Raw genomic sequence first — 19414 nt, forward strand, 5'->3', positions numbered from 1 at the left:
ATCTGGACAACAATTCAAAACACCACTCGGCAATACCCGGCTCGGGGCAAGTCTGCTGACGGTTTCGTCGAATTTGGATTGCGTCAATCAAGTCGGGCGTCTAGGATCTCGTCCCCACAGCCCAGACAAGGCAAGGTCGTTAATTTTGGGAACCGCTAATCGGTTTACCTTTACACACCCAGCCGGATGCGTTACTTTCCAATCTGCCAGGATCAGTTGTCGTTTCGCATCTCATCATCGCGGGTGCTAACGATCGATCGGTTATCGATCGATAAGCAGGATAATTCAAAATTCTTCAACATGATTTCACTTTTCATACAATTCGGTTGTGGATTTTGGGTGAAAAGCGCAACATACAAAGAGGTGTGAAATCGTTTATTGCTGGTGAGAAAGATGAGTAATAGTATTTCAGGTGAAACAGAAGAATGTGACAGTTCAATGCATGATCGACTTGGAGATTAACATGTGCTAGGTGATCTGAGTCTGGTCTGGTCTTATTAGTAAAGTAGTACACGCAGAATAACTAATGTTTCGAACACTCTAGTATGTTTCTAGTACGCACTTAGCAACGATCATCTAAGGTTGATAATGATCGTGTAATAATGATTTTTGCATTATAGCATGATCGCCATTGTTGGTGCAACTTGAAATAGTATTCTTTTTATTGCATTAAAACCGCAACTTCATAATAAAAACACAAAAAAGCACTTATTGTAGCTATTTTTGTCTGCCAAATCGATTTCCTCAGATTTGGCAATTTTTTGGAGTTAAAAAATTCCTTCCTCGTCCGCTGTCTTATATTTATCGAGTCCCCTTTTTCCAGCCATTCACGTATATTCTCGGATCGAAGGGTTTCGCCGCTCGATATAGCGCCCATAGAGGGCTGCTCGAAGCTAGCTATCACAATCGAATCGCCCGTTGAATAATCTTCAGCATGTGTCATCTGACCAAAGTTTCTGACAAAACTGGTCTAGAGTAAAATACAGAAGGACTACAGCAAATAATGAAACAAACCGGACCTGTGCTGGATACGGGGGAGTTCCCAGGATCTCCAGGGTCTTCTGCAATTCGGAGTCAATCAAGCGTATTCACCACAATTTAGCAATTCGAACCTGGCCTGCTAGAAATATTATTCCTCCATAATATTCCGCAAACCCAAATGAGTTGATATTTAGTGATCCAGAGTTCCCACCTAGCTGTTATTTGTTATTGAATTTTCTTTTTTGTTTATTATGCGAGAATGTGGTGAATTCTTCTATGCCATGCGAGGCTCCACTCGATCGCCCCTATTTAGAGGCTCATCTCATAGTACTCTATGCTGGCTCTCAAATTCTAGAAGTTACAATGGCGTACTACACACGCAACTTTAAATCGTAGTTAATGGCTCAGCAGGCCAAAGAAACAGCTTCAAGGATGTTGAACTTATCCCTTGTTCACGGTTGCAGTAGTTGTCAATTTCCACATGATTATCTCTAATTTGAACGTTTGCCCACATGCTGGAGAAGCCATTCTTACACTCCTAGTGAAAAGAATAATGGTACCGATCGTAGCTCGTCCAACTCGTAATTCGTCTCACTACCAATTCACTACCACCTTGGACCAGTACTCGTGTACGCGATCGCTAATCGGTTCCGCACGCTTGTCAACGTACGTCGCGTAATCGTATGCGGCGAACCTTGTACGAAGTAATCCTCGCCCCATAAAAGAAAAGGCATGGGTTCCATTGTGCTGTTTAAAAATAACATAATTTTCCATGCGTCCCATCCTCCATCGATGAACTGAACTGTCGGGAATGCAGCACACACATCGTTTGTAATCACCCCGGCCAACCTAAACCAGCCCACACAGCAGAGTGCAGGGACTGCAGCCGAACTATGGCTAATCGGTGTACCGTTTTGGTTTCGTTCGCCTGGCAAAAAGGCAGCCGTTAAAACCATCTACCGATATGATAATAGGGGCCCCGGCTTGTGCAATCTTTCAATTCACGCGTGCCCGGCGGCGACTCGCGCACTCCCGAAACGCACGAACGTCTCATCGTGCGGTCTGTGCGTAGTAGCGATCCGTGACAGAAATATTATTGTTTTTGCTGCTCGTACTTAAGGTTGATTAAAATAATTGCAGCACTCTCTGCAGCAGGTCCAAGGAAAGCTACCCGAACGCGGATCGGTGTGCTTACGGAGGGCAGACGAGCAGGGTGAATATGAAGTAGTATGGTTTATGCGCCTCCATCACCCTTTTAACGCGACCCGTGCGTTTTTGCCCGTGCGAGCGGTGCGATAAAATTGTAAATTGAAAACAAAACAGCAGTGTTTCTCCGATGATTTATGCATGGCATTAAACTTGACATCTCATGTTTGAAGATCGTTCGCTGTTTGTGCTTAACAAAAAATACGAGGCAGTGTATCGAATTTTTGAGACGTCATTTTCACCACGCTCTCAGGCCGGCTCAAGTCCGACATGCGACTAGGTCAATAATGCCGGAGCAGTGTACACACATGGGGGGGGGGGGTTCAAGATGGACACCGTAGTGTGTCACCGCCATCCAGCATGGCGTGCCGTGGAAGTTTCGGGTGATGGCAGGCAAATTTCACCCTCTACGAAACACCTCTTTTGTGGAGGGGAAGCAAAAAAGTAAAACCACTCTTACCGCATCCATTATTCATGCATTTCTCTTTTTGCATGCGCGCTAAACCGGGCCGAAAGGCGCGAGAAATATGCCTACGAGAAAGTACACGCTCGGTTGAGTCGACCCCACAAAATGCGGGGTACAGCTTACGTGAGGCCAACACGTTGGGGTTTTGTGTGCTGATGATGATGATGATCCATCGCTTCGATGGTGTTTCTCCGGAACGTAACTCCTTCATTCTTTCTTCGTTTTTTTTAGTTTTCGACAACCATCCCGGTACCGGGATGGCCAGGGAATGGTGAACTAAAGATGCAAACATTAAAATCGCATCATTAAACTGGCTGGCGCAGTAGAGGCGAAAGCATTGGGGGGATGCCCCGTGAGCCCCGAGTGTGACCCACATTTCGGCAATCGAAACTGATCGGACGGACAGACAGATTCGCGCGAGACCGAGTGTGTGAGTTCCGACAACAAAAAAACGGGTTTCTTTCATCACACACCGTTGCGTGGAGAAGGCGAAGAAAATGGCAAGTTTGCTAAAGGCCTGTTTCCAACAGATAGGCTCTTCAAGGCTCTTTTCGGAAGCATCACACCGTAGATTCTTCAGCTGAAACAATGGAATGATATGGTGTTGTGACTGTTTCCAACAGAGATGCTTACTTTATGTTGACTTACCAGCTTTTGCACATTGTTTGTCCAGCTCTGGAATGGCGGTTGTCCTCTGGCGATATTCTGAGACAGGCGATCATTCATTGTTCGTCCACCTCGGAACGGATATCATTTCTTTGTTGTTGCCACCATCGTCAACATGAGAAAATCATTGCAGCGTCCGCTGCATGAGTCAGACAATAGTAAACAATGTGCTGAAAGTTCTCATTGAGACTTCCCCATTTACTCGTATGTTGCTTTGTTCGTGCGTGTGTTGGGGAAGAGCAGATCGGGGACAGACCTAATAACAAGCGAACAGAAACGCCACATACCGAGCGTATGACATATTTCGCTTGCCATTACTCCCGCTATGCAACTTTACGTTACGCAAGATGGCCGTACGGACGGGCATCAGAGTACACGACACTACACGATCCGAAGAAACCAGTGCTACCAGTCCGGCAAGTGCTGAACTATTTAGCTATCTCCCACCTAGAATGGAGATCAACTAGCAACTAGGTTACAACCGGTGGAAAATAAAACTTTCCCGAAGCCTACATAACGCATTAACGGTAGTGCAGCGATACGCGGATGCATCGATCTTTCAATGCACGTAGAAAGTAACCGTATCATCAAACAGGAAACAGGAAAGGCCTCTCGCAACAGCGTTGACATGAATATTTATCAAACATCAACGGCCATTTTTCATCTTGCTCCAGCTTGCCGGATGTGGGATTATCGAACCCTGTCCACAAACACGCACGTGTTACGTCAAACGGGATGAGATTGTAAACAACTCTGTGGCCAGATTACAGCTGTTTGCCCTCGGGAATGCATTGGGGAAGTGTAATGTGTTATGATTCACCTGACATGTTGTGTAAAAGTATACCACCGACAGGCATCCGTGTTGCGATGGGCATTTAGCTAGTGATCTTTCCGTATTCCAACACGTTGGGAGCATCAACATACGAGAAATCGTGTGAAGTTGCTGTGAGAGACGTACAGTGCCGCACTGATAAGGTCGGATGTTTATTTAGATATTGATTTGTCACAACGCGTACTAAGCACGAGATTATTCAAATGCCGGCCATATCTCATAACAGTATGGCATTCCACGTACAAAGACTCGGGGGCTATTCCTGCAGTTCGCAAATCGTCTTTGTGCTGGCGAACACAGCACGCTCGTTCCGTGTGCTCAGTGTGAAGAAAGCAACTCTCGAGAACGTATTGCCACTTGCATCAATAACGAACTGGTGTTCAGTTCTGCTAACAAGCCTACAACTCGTAGCACGTAGCGCCCGCTCATTATATTGGCAAAGCGCCCTTGAAGTCGACCGGTCGACGACTCGCAACGTTGCTAACTCGATTGCAAACCGTCCTTTTGGGACGGAAATTGAAAGTGAAACTGATTGCGTCGGTAACGACTGCGCCTCTCTTATTTGTAGATCCCAACGAAGTACCAAGCCAGCTGCGAGATGAGTCAATACTATTTCCCGATCGTGTTCGTTGTTCTGCTGGAGATGCTACGTCTCGCACAATGTAAGCCATCTATTGCCATCTAAAGAGTTCGTCACGGCAGTACATTCTGATTTCCCGTATGTTTCATTCGTCCTTATTAGCGCATCCCTTCCTGTTCAACCCCGGAAGCCAACAGCGTGCGCAGGTGGAGTGGAAAACACCGGAGGACAACTGGACGGCCGAAGCAGCACCAAGAAGCATTTATCCGTTGTTGCAAAATCAGTACAACAAACATCAACTTCCACCGACAAACCGGTACGAGATGATCGAGGGTGACGAGGACGAGCAGCTGCTGAGGCGGATGAACGAGGCGCGACAGAATGCAACCGCGCGCACGCTGTTTTACTCCACCAAGGAGGAATCCCATCTGCCGCCCCTGTTGACGAAGACGATCAAGTATTTCAACTTGCAACAGGTCGCGTTCGAGCTGGAAACGAGCGTCATGTCGCAGGTATCCTGCACTGCTTGCAAAGCTGGTGCGGGTTTGCTGCAGCACTACATTCGCGCCGGCAAGAGCAAAGAGGAGATCATCAAGATGATCTACCAGTACTGTGTGAACCTGAAGATTCAGTCGGCGCGCGTTTGTGAAGGCGTTAGCCAACTGTTCGGTGTGGAGGTGATTTACGTGCTGAAGCGTATCACGATCGGGCCGGACGAGATATGTAGCTTCATCATCGGAGATGCGTGTGGCGACATTTACAACCCGTATCACGAGTGGGAGGTCGAGTTCCCTCCAGTTTCGAAACCGGATCCGCGTGAATTGGGCCTGCCGAAGGAGGCCGCTCCAGTGTTCAAAGTGTTGCACCTGTCGGATACGCATTTCGATCCGTACTATGCCGAAGGTTCTAACGCGGACTGTAACGAACCGCTGTGCTGTCGGTTGACGAACGGACGTCCGACGACTCCGAATGGGGCCGCAGGAAAGTGGGGCGATTATCGGAAGTGTGACACACCTCAGCGGACGGTGGATCACATGCTGAACCACATCGCTGACACGCACTCCGACATCGATTTCATCATCTGGACGGGGGATCTTCCGCCGCACGATGTGTGGAATCAAACGAAGGAGGAGAACTTGAAGGTACTGAAGGAGACCGTCAAGCAGATGACGGAGAAGTTCCCTGGTATTCCGATCTTTCCGGCACTGGGCAACCATGAGAGTGCACCGGTCAACAGCTTTCCGCCACCGTACGTCCAGCAGGTGGACAGTTCGATTGCCTGGCTGTACGACGAGCTCGATGTGCAGTGGAGACGCTGGCTTCCGGCGAGTGTGTCGCATACGGTTCGACGTGGAGCGTTCTACTCGGTGCTCGTACGTCCCGGCTATCGGATCATCTCACTCAACATGAACTACTGCAACAACAAGAACTGGTGGTTGCTGCTCAACTCCACGGACCCTGCGACCGAACTGCAGTGGTTTATCTACGAGCTGCAGAGCGCCGAATTTGCGGGTGAAAAGGTGCACGTGATCGGCCACATTCCGCCGGGTCACTCCGACTGTCTGAAGGTGTGGAGTCGTAACTACTACAAGATTGTGTCGCGCTTCGAGAGTACCATCACGGCGCAGTTCTTCGGCCACACGCACTTTGATGAGTTTGAAGTGTTCTACGATCCGCACGATCTGAGCCGCGCGACCAGCATCGCGTACATTGGACCATCGGTGACGCCGTACAATGACCTGAATCCGGGTTATCGGATCTACTACATCGACGGTGATCATGATGAAACTACGCGGGTAAGAATACAGACCATTTGTCGTGGCTCGTTACTGATTGATCTGTCCGATCTTGCAGCTAGTCGTAGATCATGAATCGTGGATTATGAATCTGAAGGAGGCAAACCTCTACGATTATCCGATCTGGTATAAGCTGTACTCGACCCGGGCAGCCTACGGCATGAAGGGTCTGAGGCCCGCCGACTGGGATCAGTTGATCAACAACATGACCGACAGCAAAGAGCTGTTCGATCTGTACTACAAGTAAGTGGTGGTGGTTTATGAGGTTTTCCTTACAATATTTACCGACCGACGCTCTTTACGTACACAGGCACTACTGGAAAAACTCGCCGGTCAAACCGGAGTGCGATTACGAATGCCGCAAGCGCATTCTGTGCGATGCCAAGAGCGGGCGATCACACGATCGCAAGTACTTCTGCGAGGTCGTGGAAGCGAAAATCGACGAGAGCAACAAGGGCTGGAAAGATTGGATCTTCAGCTCGATTAGCTCTTCGTACGTACTCTACAAAAAATTGTTCTAGCTACTTGGCACTGCAGGGTGCTATCGGCCGTCCCCAAGCGTGCTATACCCGAAACGCATGAACGCTTAAACATATCCGTACACACACGCACTGCCATCTCACACTGTACAGCTATTGGGAGTGATGGTGGTGGTTTTATTGTGATGTCGCCCGCTTACAAGCTAACAGCTCTCCACACGCTAATCTAACTCATTTGCCTACTTTTTACGCGTACTAGTCTTTGGGAGGAAAGTTTGGGTCATAGTTCATTCCAAGTGTTATCTCTGTCGCTTTCCCTATCTTCCTGACTTCCATTTTGCAGCGGCTCCGTATCTGAAGGTGACCATGCCTCGGTAGCGAACGCACATCATGACCAAGAGGTGGCGGAAGCGTACGAACGGAACAGACGGCTGCCCAGTGTGGAACGGGCTGCCGGGTGATCGGGTACTGACGCTTTTGGGTTATATGTGTCGCCATTAATACAATTGCGGTGAATTTTAATCACTGTATTTTAGCTTATAACTTACCCGTACAGTTGTATGTTTAAGTGTGTGTTCCCTGAGGGATGTAAATAAAATAAATGTTACACAGCATTTTCAAAGCAATGAAGTATTTACAATTTTAACAAAAGCCTATTTACAGCACCAGGTGGTAGAATATGTTGAAGGAAAAGTGAATGGTACAACACAATATATTACATCCCAATTGTTGCACACAAATTGACTGCTGGACGGTGAATTTACATGTTTTTTCTGCTCAACAGCATATCCTACGCTATTCACGGTATAACGAGAATTTTCTGGCGAAAACGATGACCAGCTGCAGGCAGCAGTGATGGCGGTAGATGAAAGTGCTGATCCACATCCGCTTAGATAGATGGTTCCTCCCGGGAGCGCACATCTGTGGAGCTAAATTCCTAATGAGATATCCCCATGGTTCAACCAACGTTAACATGATCGGATGAGTGATCGTGAGGTGTTTCGTGATACACGATTTCTTGGAGCAAGGGTCAAGCAAGGCCTTCAATTTAGAGTGAAACACAGCAAGTGTACGGTAGGTTTGTGATAAAAAGCGAATTATTGCTGCAGTGGTACAATCCAATTGTACACCAAACGAACGAGTTAGACGGTCTACCGTGACCAGTGAAGCCGACAGCGATTGAATCGAACTGAACCGGAAACTGTTAAAACCGGACGGTCGCCGGTTGATGGAACAACAGACTTTTTCATTTAGGAAAACACAGGTACTCGACTATTAGGTAGACGCGGTGCGTAAGCGAACGGTAACTTAAATAGGACATATTAGAAAAAGGCCCTGCAGTAGCGTCATTAAATAGCATTAGAAAAAAAAGAATCCGTCTGTAAATAAGATTAATGCAATCTCACCAAAATAAATTATTTCCAATAGTAGCCGTTCTTTTCTATTCGTTATTTAATAGTTGCTCAATGTCTCAACGGCTAAGGAGAATAGCACAGAGGGTGCATCTTTATCTGGGCGTCTCCGCTTATCTAGTACATGTTCAAGGTACTTTAGTAAATGGTGGTTAATGTGTGTAGTTTTTGTACACTTCATTGCAGTTCAAGCTATTTCCATCACCACCACCTATCAATATCCACCCAAGAACCACCTATCAATATTATCTTATCGGGTGTCGCTTGATTTGATCAATTAATCCTACTCTCTTCCCGGATGGAACTGACCCGGTAGCAAAACTCTATAAAACGGCAACCATTAGAACTTGGCCGTCACAAGTAAATGAAGATGGGCACTCTAAAGCTCTTTTCGATTGTGTGTACTATTGTTCTGACTGTGTCTACGGTGAAATGTTTGGATCTAACCGAACCGACAACCCGCGATTGGTGGCAAAAGGCGGGCTTCTATCAAATATACCCTCGCTCTTTTATGGACAGTGATGGCGATGGAGTGGGCGATTTGAACGGTATTGTATCGAAGTTGCCATACCTGAAGTCCATAGGCGTGAAGGCATTTTGGCTCTCACCGATCTACAAATCACCGATGGTGGACTTTGGCTACGATATATCCGATTTTCGGGACATTCATGAGGAGTTCGGGACAATGGCCGATTTTGATCGGTTAGTGGAGCAAGCGCATGATCTCGGCCTGAAAGTAATTATGGACTTTGTGCCGAATCATTCGAGCAATCTGCACGATTGGTTCAACAAATCGGAAAACCTAGTATCAGGCTACGAGGATTACTACGTATGGCATGATGGCAAAACAAATCCGGCAGGCGGCAGGAACTTGCCGCCAAATAACTGGGTAAGCAGACCATAGTAAACGAAGTCGTAGCTGGCAGCTTTCTAATCGTATGCTTGATAGATTCAAGCATTCCGTGGCAGTGCATGGGAGTGGAGTGATAAGCGACAGCAGTACTATCTACATCAGTTCACCGTCGAACAACCCGATCTTAACTACCGCAATCCGAAAGTGGTGGAAGAAATGAAGGAGGTGTTACTATTCTGGCTAGGCAAAGGAGTGGATGGATTTCGCATCGATGCCGTTCCGACACTTTACGAAGATACGCAGCTGCGTGATGAACCACCAAGCGGTGTGGTAGATGATCCGGAGGATACCAACTATCTGCTGCACATATACACTCAGGATCTACCGGAAACTGTAGAGATGGTGTACGAGTGGAGAGAACTGATCGATAACTATCATGAACAGCATGGCGGGGAGACTAGGGTCATTATGACGGAGGCGTACTCATCGTTGGATGTGATAAAGACCTACTATGCGAGCAGCACCGGACGAATAGGATCACATATGCCATTTAATTTTAGGCTGATCACCGAAGTGAACAAGGATTCGACCGCTTCCGATTACGTGAAGGTGGTGCAGGATTGGATGAGCATATTACCTGCTGGTCAGGTACCGAACTGGGTGGTAAGTTGATGTTCTGATGTTTTGAATTGAACATTTTATTTTCAAATTAAGCTTCTACTCATTGACGACACGTTCTCAGATGGGAAACCATGACCGGCCGCGAGTTGGTACCCGGCTTGGGGAGGAACGTATTGACGCACTGAACATGATCCTGCTCAGTCTTTCTGGTGCGAGTGTTACGTATCAGGGTGAAGAAATTGGCATGACCGATGGGTATGTCTCCTGGGAGGATACTGTCGATCCGAGTGCCTGCAATGCGGGAAAGGACCTGTACGAGGAAAAGTCACGCGATCCATGCCGCACACCGTTCCAGTGGGACAATACATCGATGGCAGGGTTTACCACCGGTTCCAAGACATGGTTACCGGTCGGTGCTCGGTACAAGGAGGTGAACGTGTACATAGAAGAGCAGGCCGAAAAGAGTCACCTCAAGGTGTACCGATCAATGATGGGTCTGAGAAAGTCGCGAACCTTTCAGTTTGGTACGGTGAAAGCGATCGCATTGAAGGATTCGGTGTTGGCGATTGTACGGGAACTGCCAAACTTCAGCACTTACATTACGCTTGCCAATCTTGGCAGTCAGCTTGAGGTGATCAATGCCGTAGCACTGGCCGATTCTCTACCGGACAAGCTGTATTTTGATGTAGTTAGTGTCGAATCGCATAACATTCGAGGGTAAGTTTGGAACTGTGCGCGATCCGTTAGTCTAGAAGCACATGGTGATCATACTATTCTTTTCACAGAGGATCTGTAGCGACAAAGGATATTGTTTTGCTGCCGAACGAGGCGTTTGTGTTGAAAGCACACGTTGGACCGGTAGAAAGAGTGTACTCATCGATTTGCGATAGTTGGTTTGGATAAAGAAAGGAATGAATACGAGAGACAATAACTAGCGCATTTTGTTTTCGAGTTGCAAAAAATATTATGAACAATAAAAAACCACCTTGAAATAAGTTCTTGTTGTTGAAAGAATAGTTGAATACATACCTGACTTTTGTTGTGTTTAGCAAACGTTGTTTACAATTAGGAAAAAATGGGATAAACGATTTGCATCAACCGATTTGAAGGGAAATGTCACCTCTGACGGTTAAATTTGAATTCGCTATAACAGACGCTATAATGAAATTTCAAATTTATAGCAGGTCATCGGACCGGAACGATAGTTCCGAGACAGCTTGCTGCTAGTTGTGTAGTTAATCTAAATTAACCTGTTTTGCACTATGTTTGTTCGAAATAGCTTTGAAATAAATATTCTTTATTTGTTTCATTGGTTTCCATAGGCCAGAAAGGTTTGGTTGTTTAAAATTATGAACAGGAATCTCTGCATCGCTTCAATCGCTTATGTCAAACTGCGAAATGACATTCCATTATGGCCGCCGCTGTTTGCGATGGTATAACCTGTGAGCGGTAAAAGTGACGCCATCTTCCTGGCAATTCTTTTCGTGTTTCGGTGGAGTGAAAGAGTGTTCGCGGAATTTGTGGCCGGCCATACGAATTAACGAATTAATCGGAAAATCAACATATAAATATCGAACCCTACACCGTTTGATGCGTGTGCGTGTGTGTGCGTGAATGCCGATCTGTTTCCTGTTTTATTCTGTGTCGAAATTCCGTGCCAGCCGTGCGTGTTTGGGGCGAGCGAGTGTGGAAAGTGTAGAAGAAAAGCTAGAGCAGCGAGCGCGTGTTTGTTGCTAGCAGGGTTGGAAGTTTAACGCACAATCGTTCGGTGCTACTGTACTTGAAAGTGAAAATGTCGCAGAGAACAAAGCGTTCCGGTGCCTCGACGCCGGTCCCGGTGACGGCTAGCACCCCGGTACAGCAGAGCGGAAGCGCTGCGATGGGTGCGTCAGGGACGCAGCATCACAGCGGCTCCCGTCCGTCGAGCCCGCTCAGCCCTACGCGCCATTCCCGCCTGCAGGAAAAGGCCACCCTGCAATACCTCAATGACCGGCTGGCCGCATACATGGACCGGATGCGTATGCTGGAGCAGGAAAACTCGCGCCTCACTATGGAGGTGCGCACTTCGCAGGACACATCCACCCGCGAAGTTTCCAACATCAAATCGATGTACGAACACGAATTGTCCGACGCTCGCAAGCTGTTGGACGAAACGTCACGCGAGAAGGCCAGGATGGAGATCGACGGAAAGCGAATTCTCGAAGAAAATGAGGAACTGAAAAAGCGGTAAGGCAGGTGGAAACATTGACGGGAAATTGCCCATCGGGTTGGGCTTGCCTTTCTCTCTGTTTTTCCGTTGCACCCACAGCGCTAGCAGCTCGAATTGTTGCCAACTGCAGGCAAGCAGTTGTCTCCCGCCGAGCGTGGATGTGCTCGAAAGCGAAGGAAAAAAACCTTGGGCGTGTGTGTGGGATTATTAAGCTATTTAATATGGATGACGTCATCGATTTATGTGAAGCTCAAACCAGAGAAAACACACAAATAATGAATTCGGAATGTCTTTTGCGAACATTCGCTTCGATATTTCTAGTTTCGTTTTGTTTACGAGGCAACATAAGGCACCGATGCAAGGGTCTACCTTTTCACTGTTTCGAAATCTATTTTCGATGGACAAATCGTAGCAGTCGGATAGCGCCCAGATTATCGCGTTCTGCGAAGTGTCCATGACGACCAGCGAATTATAAACACATTACGTCATTGTGTATGAAGTCATGCATCATTGAACCGCACATAAAATGTGACGTCGTTCAAGGTTTTTTCGGACCTGGAAACACTTTGGATCTGTAAATGTGCCCGTCCAGTAGTGACGTAATTTTTTGGAGTGAATGAATGGATATCTAAAATTTAAGATGACATCAGTTCAAATTCTTCCCCGCTAATGCATTTTTTTTCCTTCGCAGTTGACATACAATCGGGCCGGAGTGGAAAAAGCCGGTTGTTTGACAAGCGAGAAACACTACCAACACATAACACACATCCTTTACCAATACAGCCGATCGGCAATGGTTGTGTCGAAAAGCATCTCACCCTACGCACTGGAAGCAAACGTTTCAAACATATTTGTCGTTTCGCATGCGGGTGGCATTGGCATTGAACAATAGAAGTTCTCCGTCGTTTTTATAATCTCACGAGTCGTGTTGTAAACAAGCACGTCCATTTTGTAAACAATTGGATAAAGGACAGATAAAATTGTGTCGCTCACTAGTTTGATAATGTTTACTTTTTACGCAACAAGTTATGTTTTATGCGACAGATACCATAACAGAGAACTCAACAGTGTGTTCCTTTTGAGTTAAAACATTATTTGTAATACGTTTATGGTACGGTAGTAGTTGTAGCGTACTGTTCGCTCGAAAGCAGTTTACGATTTTACGATTTCCGTTCTGTTTATTCATCCCCATTTCCCTACGGTTTGGTTATTGTTTCAAGAGGACGGGAGGCGATGCTGGTTCTTGTATGGCTTACCGTTAGGCTGCGTCCAACCGTCCAAGATGACGCTTAATTCCCACATCTTTCAATTTAAATTCGTTGCGATGGTCTTCTTCACCGCTAGCATGTTGAATAGTGCGACAGGAGAAAAGAAAAAAGGATAGAAAATAAATCATCGACACGCACACGGAGTCGCCGCAGTAGTAGGCTTTGACTCCATAGCGTCACGAGTGTAGCTTAACCTTGTCTTTCGGCTATGCTCGAAAGTTATTCAGGCATTTTTGGGTAGGTTTCATCGCTCGGGATGGAAAATCAAATATTGACTCTCTAAATGTAAATCTTCAGTCACTGCTGCGCGCATTCCGCGTCCACGGTGCGCCTGTGATGCGCAGCGACGACCCAACTCGTCGCTAGTTTGATCGCTTCAGGTCTCGCGAACGAATAACAGAATAAGCGGTGAAAAAAATAACCCGATAGGGGGAAAGCGTGCGTCCATGGCTGTGCGTCCCCTAGCCGTGTATGCGTGTGTATAGGTGCGCGGGCGCGAAACGCATGGCATGACATCATCCTCTCTGCGTACGATCAAAGCTTACGCTCCTACACGGGGACTGGAACCGAGAGTCTCGTGAAAGCGGGGGTAAAGCGAACGAACGGGAGAAAGACAATAAACGACTGGAAGCGGGCAAAACAATCCGTGTAGGGTCAGAGGGCGGCCCAACCCGTGGAAAACGTTTAGGGAAATGCATTTTTCACATTGAAAGGGGGAGGAATCATCGATGCAACACGGCACACACGTGTGTATGTGTGTTGGTGAGGGTTGTTTGTAACTTCCAAGTCAGCGAGCGAGGGCATAGCGTAGGAGTTCCATCCTGTTTCCCGAGAGACCCCGCGGAAACTTGTTCTTGTAGTTGGTGAAAGAGGAATAAATTAGAAGCATTGCTCCTCTTACTGCATTTCTCGCTTGTAAATAACGATAAGCATGAATTACAAGTACAATCGATTTTCACCGCCAGACTTGGGTCAAGCCCCTGATGAGTCCTTCCTCACCATCGCATGCTCTGCAGTTTTCTTGTGCTAATGGAGCATTTCCTGATGTACTTAAAATAAACCACCAATGGAACGAAAGTCGAAAGTCGGACTTGTAATCACTGGCCGGTGCATGCATCGTTTGTAGTTTGTTAGTTATTGGTGGGACAACGTTCGCTAAGGGATTTTAATTTTCCACTCTTCAATTCAGGGGGGTCATCGTTACCCCACCAAGCGCATCTTAATCAAAATCTCTTTGGTTTGTAAAGAATCCGGGAGGTTCACAACGATATGCACATGTTTAATTTACGGGCAAAGCAGATAGGGGAAAATGAAAAATGCCCACCCGAACGTATCATCACGCACGCACACTGCGCCTTCCGTCCGGGGCCGCGGTATGTGATTCTGGTGAGAACTAACTGCTATATTTAGTCATAGGTTTGCTCGCGTATGTCTGTGCGTTAAGCTAAAACTATGATCATCACGCTTATCTTGCCACATGTCCCGCGTAAGTCAAACGCGCAAAGTGTAAAAGGCACACGATCGTTTAATGATACAAACCACGTGTGTGTATGATGGTTGGAGCAACACATTCCCTTTCCTTCTCTCTCTCTTTCTCTCTGTGTCTTTTTCGTTTTATAAACTATAAGAATATGCGTAAAGAATGCGCCTTGGAGTTGTTGGGAGTTTCCTTTGGACGCGAATTCTCGCTAGACATCTTTTAATGATCTTTCTACAGCATTAGTAATGGCATTTCCATGACAAAGCATTACGAACACGCAGCAAAAGGAATGCGAAAGAGAGGGCGTGCACGTGCTCGGAATATGGAAAATGGCTCCATCCGAAGAAGGGATCGCTGTAGAAGGAATAATTGGTTCATTGATGAATCATATGAATGTTCTTTTGGTACATTTAACACTTTCATGGGTAAGATTGGGAACACTGTACCATTAAATTTGTTGAAAGGTGAAGAATGTTTGTCTATGAATGTATACGACGCATTACATTTGATTTTTATTATTATATAACTTAACAATACGGCATCAATCAATTATTGATGTACAGACGATAGTGAATGATAGAACGATCAAATCACAAACAAAAGCAAATCATAAAAAAAAACTGCTTCTTTGGATGTACGATCGTAGTCGATCTAGACTATGTATGGTTTGAATTCGCGATGGGCACAATGATTCAGAATGAATGATTTTAATCTTACTAGCGAATGAGTTAATTCAAAACCTACAAGAAGAGTCCTTTTACGATTTAATTCATACTAAGCGATTTGATTTGATTTAACTCTTGAGTGAGTGATCTGACGATTTGATTCTTCGAGATGACTCTTGATATATCCCAGTAGTTTATTGTTCAGTAGCAGTATAATTAAATTACATATTATTTAATGTTCATTGTAATGGTGATTAAAAGTAGCAAATTTATTGCAAAGGATTTGTTCTTCAATTTAAAAACATTGATGTATATTAAATTACTTAAGAGATATATAATTAATGAATCAATTGTGCTAATACTTTTGCGGTGTATACTTTTCTTTCACATTTTCACGAATAAAGCTTGGACCGAAAAATGAAGGAAGCCGCTGAAGCCGAACGTAACTTACGTGCACAGGAAGCGCGCGCAAACGAATTGGCCAATAAATACCACACGCTCGTCACGGACCATAAGAAGGCAAAGGATGACCAGAAGGAGTTGGAAAAGGAGCTGGCCAAGCTTAAAAAGCAGCTCGAAGCACTGCGCAAGAATCTTGAGGATGAAACCCTGACACGGGTCGAGCTGGAGAATACCGTCCAAACACTGCGCGAGGAGCTGACCTTCAAGGACCAGGTCCACTTGCAGGAAATATCCGAGACGAAGACCCGTCGTCAGGTGGAGATTAGCGAAATTGATGGCGTGCTGTCGGAGCAGTACGAGGCGAAGCTGCAACAAGCGCTGCAGGATCTGCGCAGTCAATACGACGATCAGCTACGCATGAACCGTGAGGAAATTTCCGATCTTTACGAGGTAAGCGGCGCATTGCTAACGAATGGATGGTGAATGAAGGTTTTCCTTAATTTACGATGAATTCTGACATTTTTTTTTGTAGGCTCGCCTGCGCGATTTAGAGCAACAGATGAACCACGAACGGTTGCGCCACGCCGACGAAAAGGCCAAGATGATGGAGGAGGTAGAGCGCCTCCGGAAGGAAATGTCCATGCAGCTCCAGGAGTATCAAGATCTTATGGACATTAAGGTCTCGCTGGACATGGAGCTTGCTGCATACGATAAACTGCTCAGCTCGGAGGAGGACCGTCTTAAGATCACGCCGGGCAATGCATCCTTCTTCTCGCAATCCGGTCTGTCGAGCAGCATGTCCCGTACCGGTATGCTTCGCCGCACACCTAATCGTGCTGCCGCAAAGCGCAAGCGTACGGTGTTGGAAGAATCCGATGAACGCAGTGTGTCGGACTTCTCCGTCACGTCGTCCGCCAAAGGTGACATGGAGATTGTCGAGGTTGATCCGGAGGGAAAATACGTAAAACTACGTAATAAATCCTCCAAGGTAAATGATCGGCGCATTTTGTGGTACAAAGCATAATTCGTGTTGTTTAATGTCATTTAAATTTCTTTCAATCGACAGGAAGTACAAGTCGGTGGATGGTCCCTCGTTCGGAAGGTGGGCAGTAATGAGACCGTCTTTAAGTTCCATCGTTCACTCAAGGTAGACGGTGGCGCTTTTGTGACCGTTTGGTCGTCCGATTTGGGCAAGGATCACGAACCACCGTCGACGATTGTAATGAAGGGTCAGAAATGGTTTGCCGGAGACAACATGACGACCCATCTGATGAACGGTGATGGAGAGGTAGGAATACAGTGGGAATTTTGAAACGTAGCATTGGAATTAAACTGTTTCGTCCAAATTGTTGTCTTTGCAGGAGGTTGCTGCTTCTGAGCGTGTAAAGCGGATGATTTCGACTTCTGCCTCGCGTCACCGCGAATATCTCGGTGGTTATGGAGAAGAGCTCCACCATCAGCAGGTGAGAAACATAATATTTTTATTATTTCAAACTTTATTGTTGCTACAAACAAATGTTTTGGAAAATTGTTGGAACACTTAAAAAATCGGGGAGCAGGACCACCTAGCACGAGATTAACCAGCAAGAAAAACATTTGTTTTAAAACATTTACTTAGCCCAGCTGATCGATACGTTTGTTAGACAAATATCTAATCTATAATAAATAGGGTCACTCAGCTTGTGAATTTGTATAGAAAGAGTTAGCAGCGGGTTTGCTTTCACATGTCAACAAAATGCTTACCAAATTATTATTTGAAGATATAATAGACCCGAATAGTGATAAATAGTTTGAATTCCTAACAAAATGGCAATGATGGTAATTTGTATTTTTGTTCGTTTTTTCTTCCAGGGTGAACCCAGAGGCGATGAAAAATGTCGGATCATGTAATTTGTTTGTAAGCGATTAATTTAAATGTCGCCACCGGCGACGTCGATTTGGAGATGGCAAAATATTAATAATTATTGACACACACAACAAATTTATATAGATAGGTATTCGTTTTGTTTACGTCCTACAAATCGAACGCAGGAATGTCCGCAGCACACAATCCACCACACGTTGGGTAAGGGATGAAGAAATTATTACTTATCACGCTCGTTTAATGTTTTTCTTTTACTTTTAATTCTTTGAATCGAAATTTTCTACAAAACTCAAAAACATACACAGACACATTCACGTACCCTGTATGCAAAGTGCGTGTTGCGAGATGTTTTACTATAACGTTTAGTAAACATCCGCTGGACACAGACTCATGCATGAAACACTGCGTGTGCTACGGGATATTATATGTAAAATATTACCAAACATAGAACTACGTATCGTGCGTGTGCAAATTATATCATGTCATCTTTTTTTTTAATTATTTCAATATTTGAATATAACAAAAAATATGAATTATTAACTTTCGCGTTAATGAAGTAATGTTGTGGTTGGCAACGATCAAACAAAACAAACAGTGGAAAAAATGTCGAGCAAAAAATACAAAAAAAAACTGAAAAGCAAAGCACACACAGTAAATGAGAGGCCTTTTGTTGCGAAAATCTTAATAACAAAAAACAAATCCACTAACCTAGTAACATTTAGAGGAAAAGGAACGTTAAAGCAACGAGGTGTGTACTATAAGCGTGTAAGAGAAATGAGCGAAGAACGAAATCAATAATTATACATGCTATAGGTTCTTCTAACTTTCACGAACAACGATTATTTTCTTATCCTTTTTTTTCTAACATTTACAATCAACTACGGTTTTTAGCTGAGTTCGGTTCGTCTGCATGTATCGATGTCAATTTTAACCGCTCGGTAGGCTGGCTAGCCATGCAATGTTTGAGTTAGATTTATTTCCTCGAATCAAGGCAAAGCCATGTTGTATTAATTTCATTACTTTGATTTGATTTAATTTATTTGTTTTTTTTCTGTCCACCTTTTGTGCTGCTAGAACTGCCTTAGATTTTGCCATGAATATTTTTTTGTTAATTAATAGAGACAAAAGTAAACAAATGTGTAATGGAAGGTATGGAAGGTTTTAAGAGAATTTTGCATACACAGTAAACCAATCAATCAATCTGTATTTCGCTTGGTTTGTCCAGAGTCGATTCGAGGAATGTATATGAGTGCTATTACGGCAGGGCATCTTCCAAGCAAACAGTACATTAAATAAGCGCCGAAAAGGAAAACAAAACACGAATATGAACTCGATCGCGTCTCATTGTGGAGAGGATTTATAATAAATGCATTTCAGATAGTCCCGTAGCGTCTGAAACGTGGTAAGGAGTCAATGTACGTCTCACATCATATCGTTTAAATCTCACAACTGCAGGAAAGAACGCGAACGTTTATGTTGTATTCATTTTATTGTTTTTTTTTCGAATATTTTTAAATACATAATTCTCGTTACGATGCCGTAGGTTTTTTTTTGGTATTGGCAATTTTGTGCGTGTCCACACACCGTCACCACGACCAATTCAAAAGAGGGAAACGCGTTCCCGAACAGCACGT

General features: G+C 45.2%; 3 protein-coding genes across 4 annotated transcripts; all 3 read left to right on the plus strand.

Moving 5' to 3' along the window:
- Positions 1-4722: 4722 nt before the first annotated feature.
- LOC128296951 (sphingomyelin phosphodiesterase) lies at positions 4723-8423 on the plus strand. 2 transcript variants are annotated; one of them, XM_053032490.1, is made up of 5 exons: positions 4723-4813; positions 4894-6527; positions 6586-6770; positions 6838-7020; positions 7791-8423. In XM_053032490.1, exons 1-5 carry the CDS (start codon positions 4750-4752, stop codon positions 7840-7842), a joined length of 2118 nt encoding a protein of 705 aa, XP_052888450.1. In that variant the 5' UTR covers positions 4723-4749; the 3' UTR covers positions 7843-8423. The 2 variants fall into 2 exon arrangements, with proteins under 2 accessions (XP_052888450.1, XP_052888449.1); XM_053032489.1 differs by lacking the exon at positions 7791-8423 and adding an exon at positions 7350-7698.
- A 303-nt stretch (positions 8424-8726) lies between these two features.
- LOC128296952 (maltase A3-like) lies at positions 8727-10872 on the plus strand. The gene is made up of 4 exons (XM_053032491.1): positions 8727-9307; positions 9368-9934; positions 10014-10609; positions 10678-10872. Exons 1-4 carry the CDS (start codon positions 8783-8785, stop codon positions 10793-10795), a joined length of 1806 nt encoding a protein of 601 aa, XP_052888451.1. The 5' UTR covers positions 8727-8782; the 3' UTR covers positions 10796-10872.
- Positions 10873-11389: 517 nt separating this feature from the next.
- On the plus strand, positions 11390-18479 carry LOC128296953 (lamin Dm0). Its single transcript, XM_053032492.1, has 6 exons — positions 11390-12118; positions 15919-16366; positions 16449-16904; positions 16983-17204; positions 17278-17379; positions 17768-18479. Exons 1-6 carry the CDS (start codon positions 11685-11687, stop codon positions 17804-17806), a joined length of 1701 nt encoding a protein of 566 aa, XP_052888452.1. The 5' UTR covers positions 11390-11684; the 3' UTR covers positions 17807-18479.
- Positions 18480-19414: the final 935 nt, after the last annotated feature.

This window comes from Anopheles moucheti, chromosome 2 (genome assembly GCF_943734755.1).
Source record: "Anopheles moucheti chromosome 2, idAnoMoucSN_F20_07, whole genome shotgun sequence".
Classification (NCBI taxonomy): domain Eukaryota; kingdom Metazoa; phylum Arthropoda; class Insecta; order Diptera; family Culicidae; genus Anopheles; species Anopheles moucheti.

Excerpts from the sequence above, each read along its gene's own strand:
- LOC128296951 (XM_053032489.1), top strand. The coding sequence starts at position 4,750 with ATGAGTCAATACTATTTCCCGATCGTGTTCGTTGTTCTGCTGGAGATG. Across the intron at positions 6,528-6,585 it reads ATCATGATGAAACTACGCGG|CTAGTCGTAGATCATGAATC; the intron begins GTAAGAATACAG and ends CCGATCTTGCAG. Across the intron at positions 7,021-7,349 it reads TTCAGCTCGATTAGCTCTTC|CGGCTCCGTATCTGAAGGTG; the intron begins GTACGTACTCTA and ends TCCATTTTGCAG.
- LOC128296952 (XM_053032491.1), top strand. The coding sequence starts at position 8,783 with ATGAAGATGGGCACTCTAAAGCTCTTTTCGATTGTGTGTACTATTGTT. Across the intron at positions 9,935-10,013 it reads GTCAGGTACCGAACTGGGTG|ATGGGAAACCATGACCGGCC; the intron begins GTAAGTTGATGT and ends ACACGTTCTCAG. Across the intron at positions 10,610-10,677 it reads GAATCGCATAACATTCGAGG|AGGATCTGTAGCGACAAAGG; the intron begins GTAAGTTTGGAA and ends TTCTTTTCACAG.
- LOC128296953 (XM_053032492.1), top strand. The coding sequence starts at position 11,685 with ATGTCGCAGAGAACAAAGCGTTCCGGTGCCTCGACGCCGGTCCCGGTG. Across the intron at positions 16,905-16,982 it reads TACGTAATAAATCCTCCAAG|GAAGTACAAGTCGGTGGATG; the intron begins GTAAATGATCGG and ends TTCAATCGACAG. Across the intron at positions 17,380-17,767 it reads AAGAGCTCCACCATCAGCAG|GGTGAACCCAGAGGCGATGA; the intron begins GTGAGAAACATA and ends TTTTTCTTCCAG.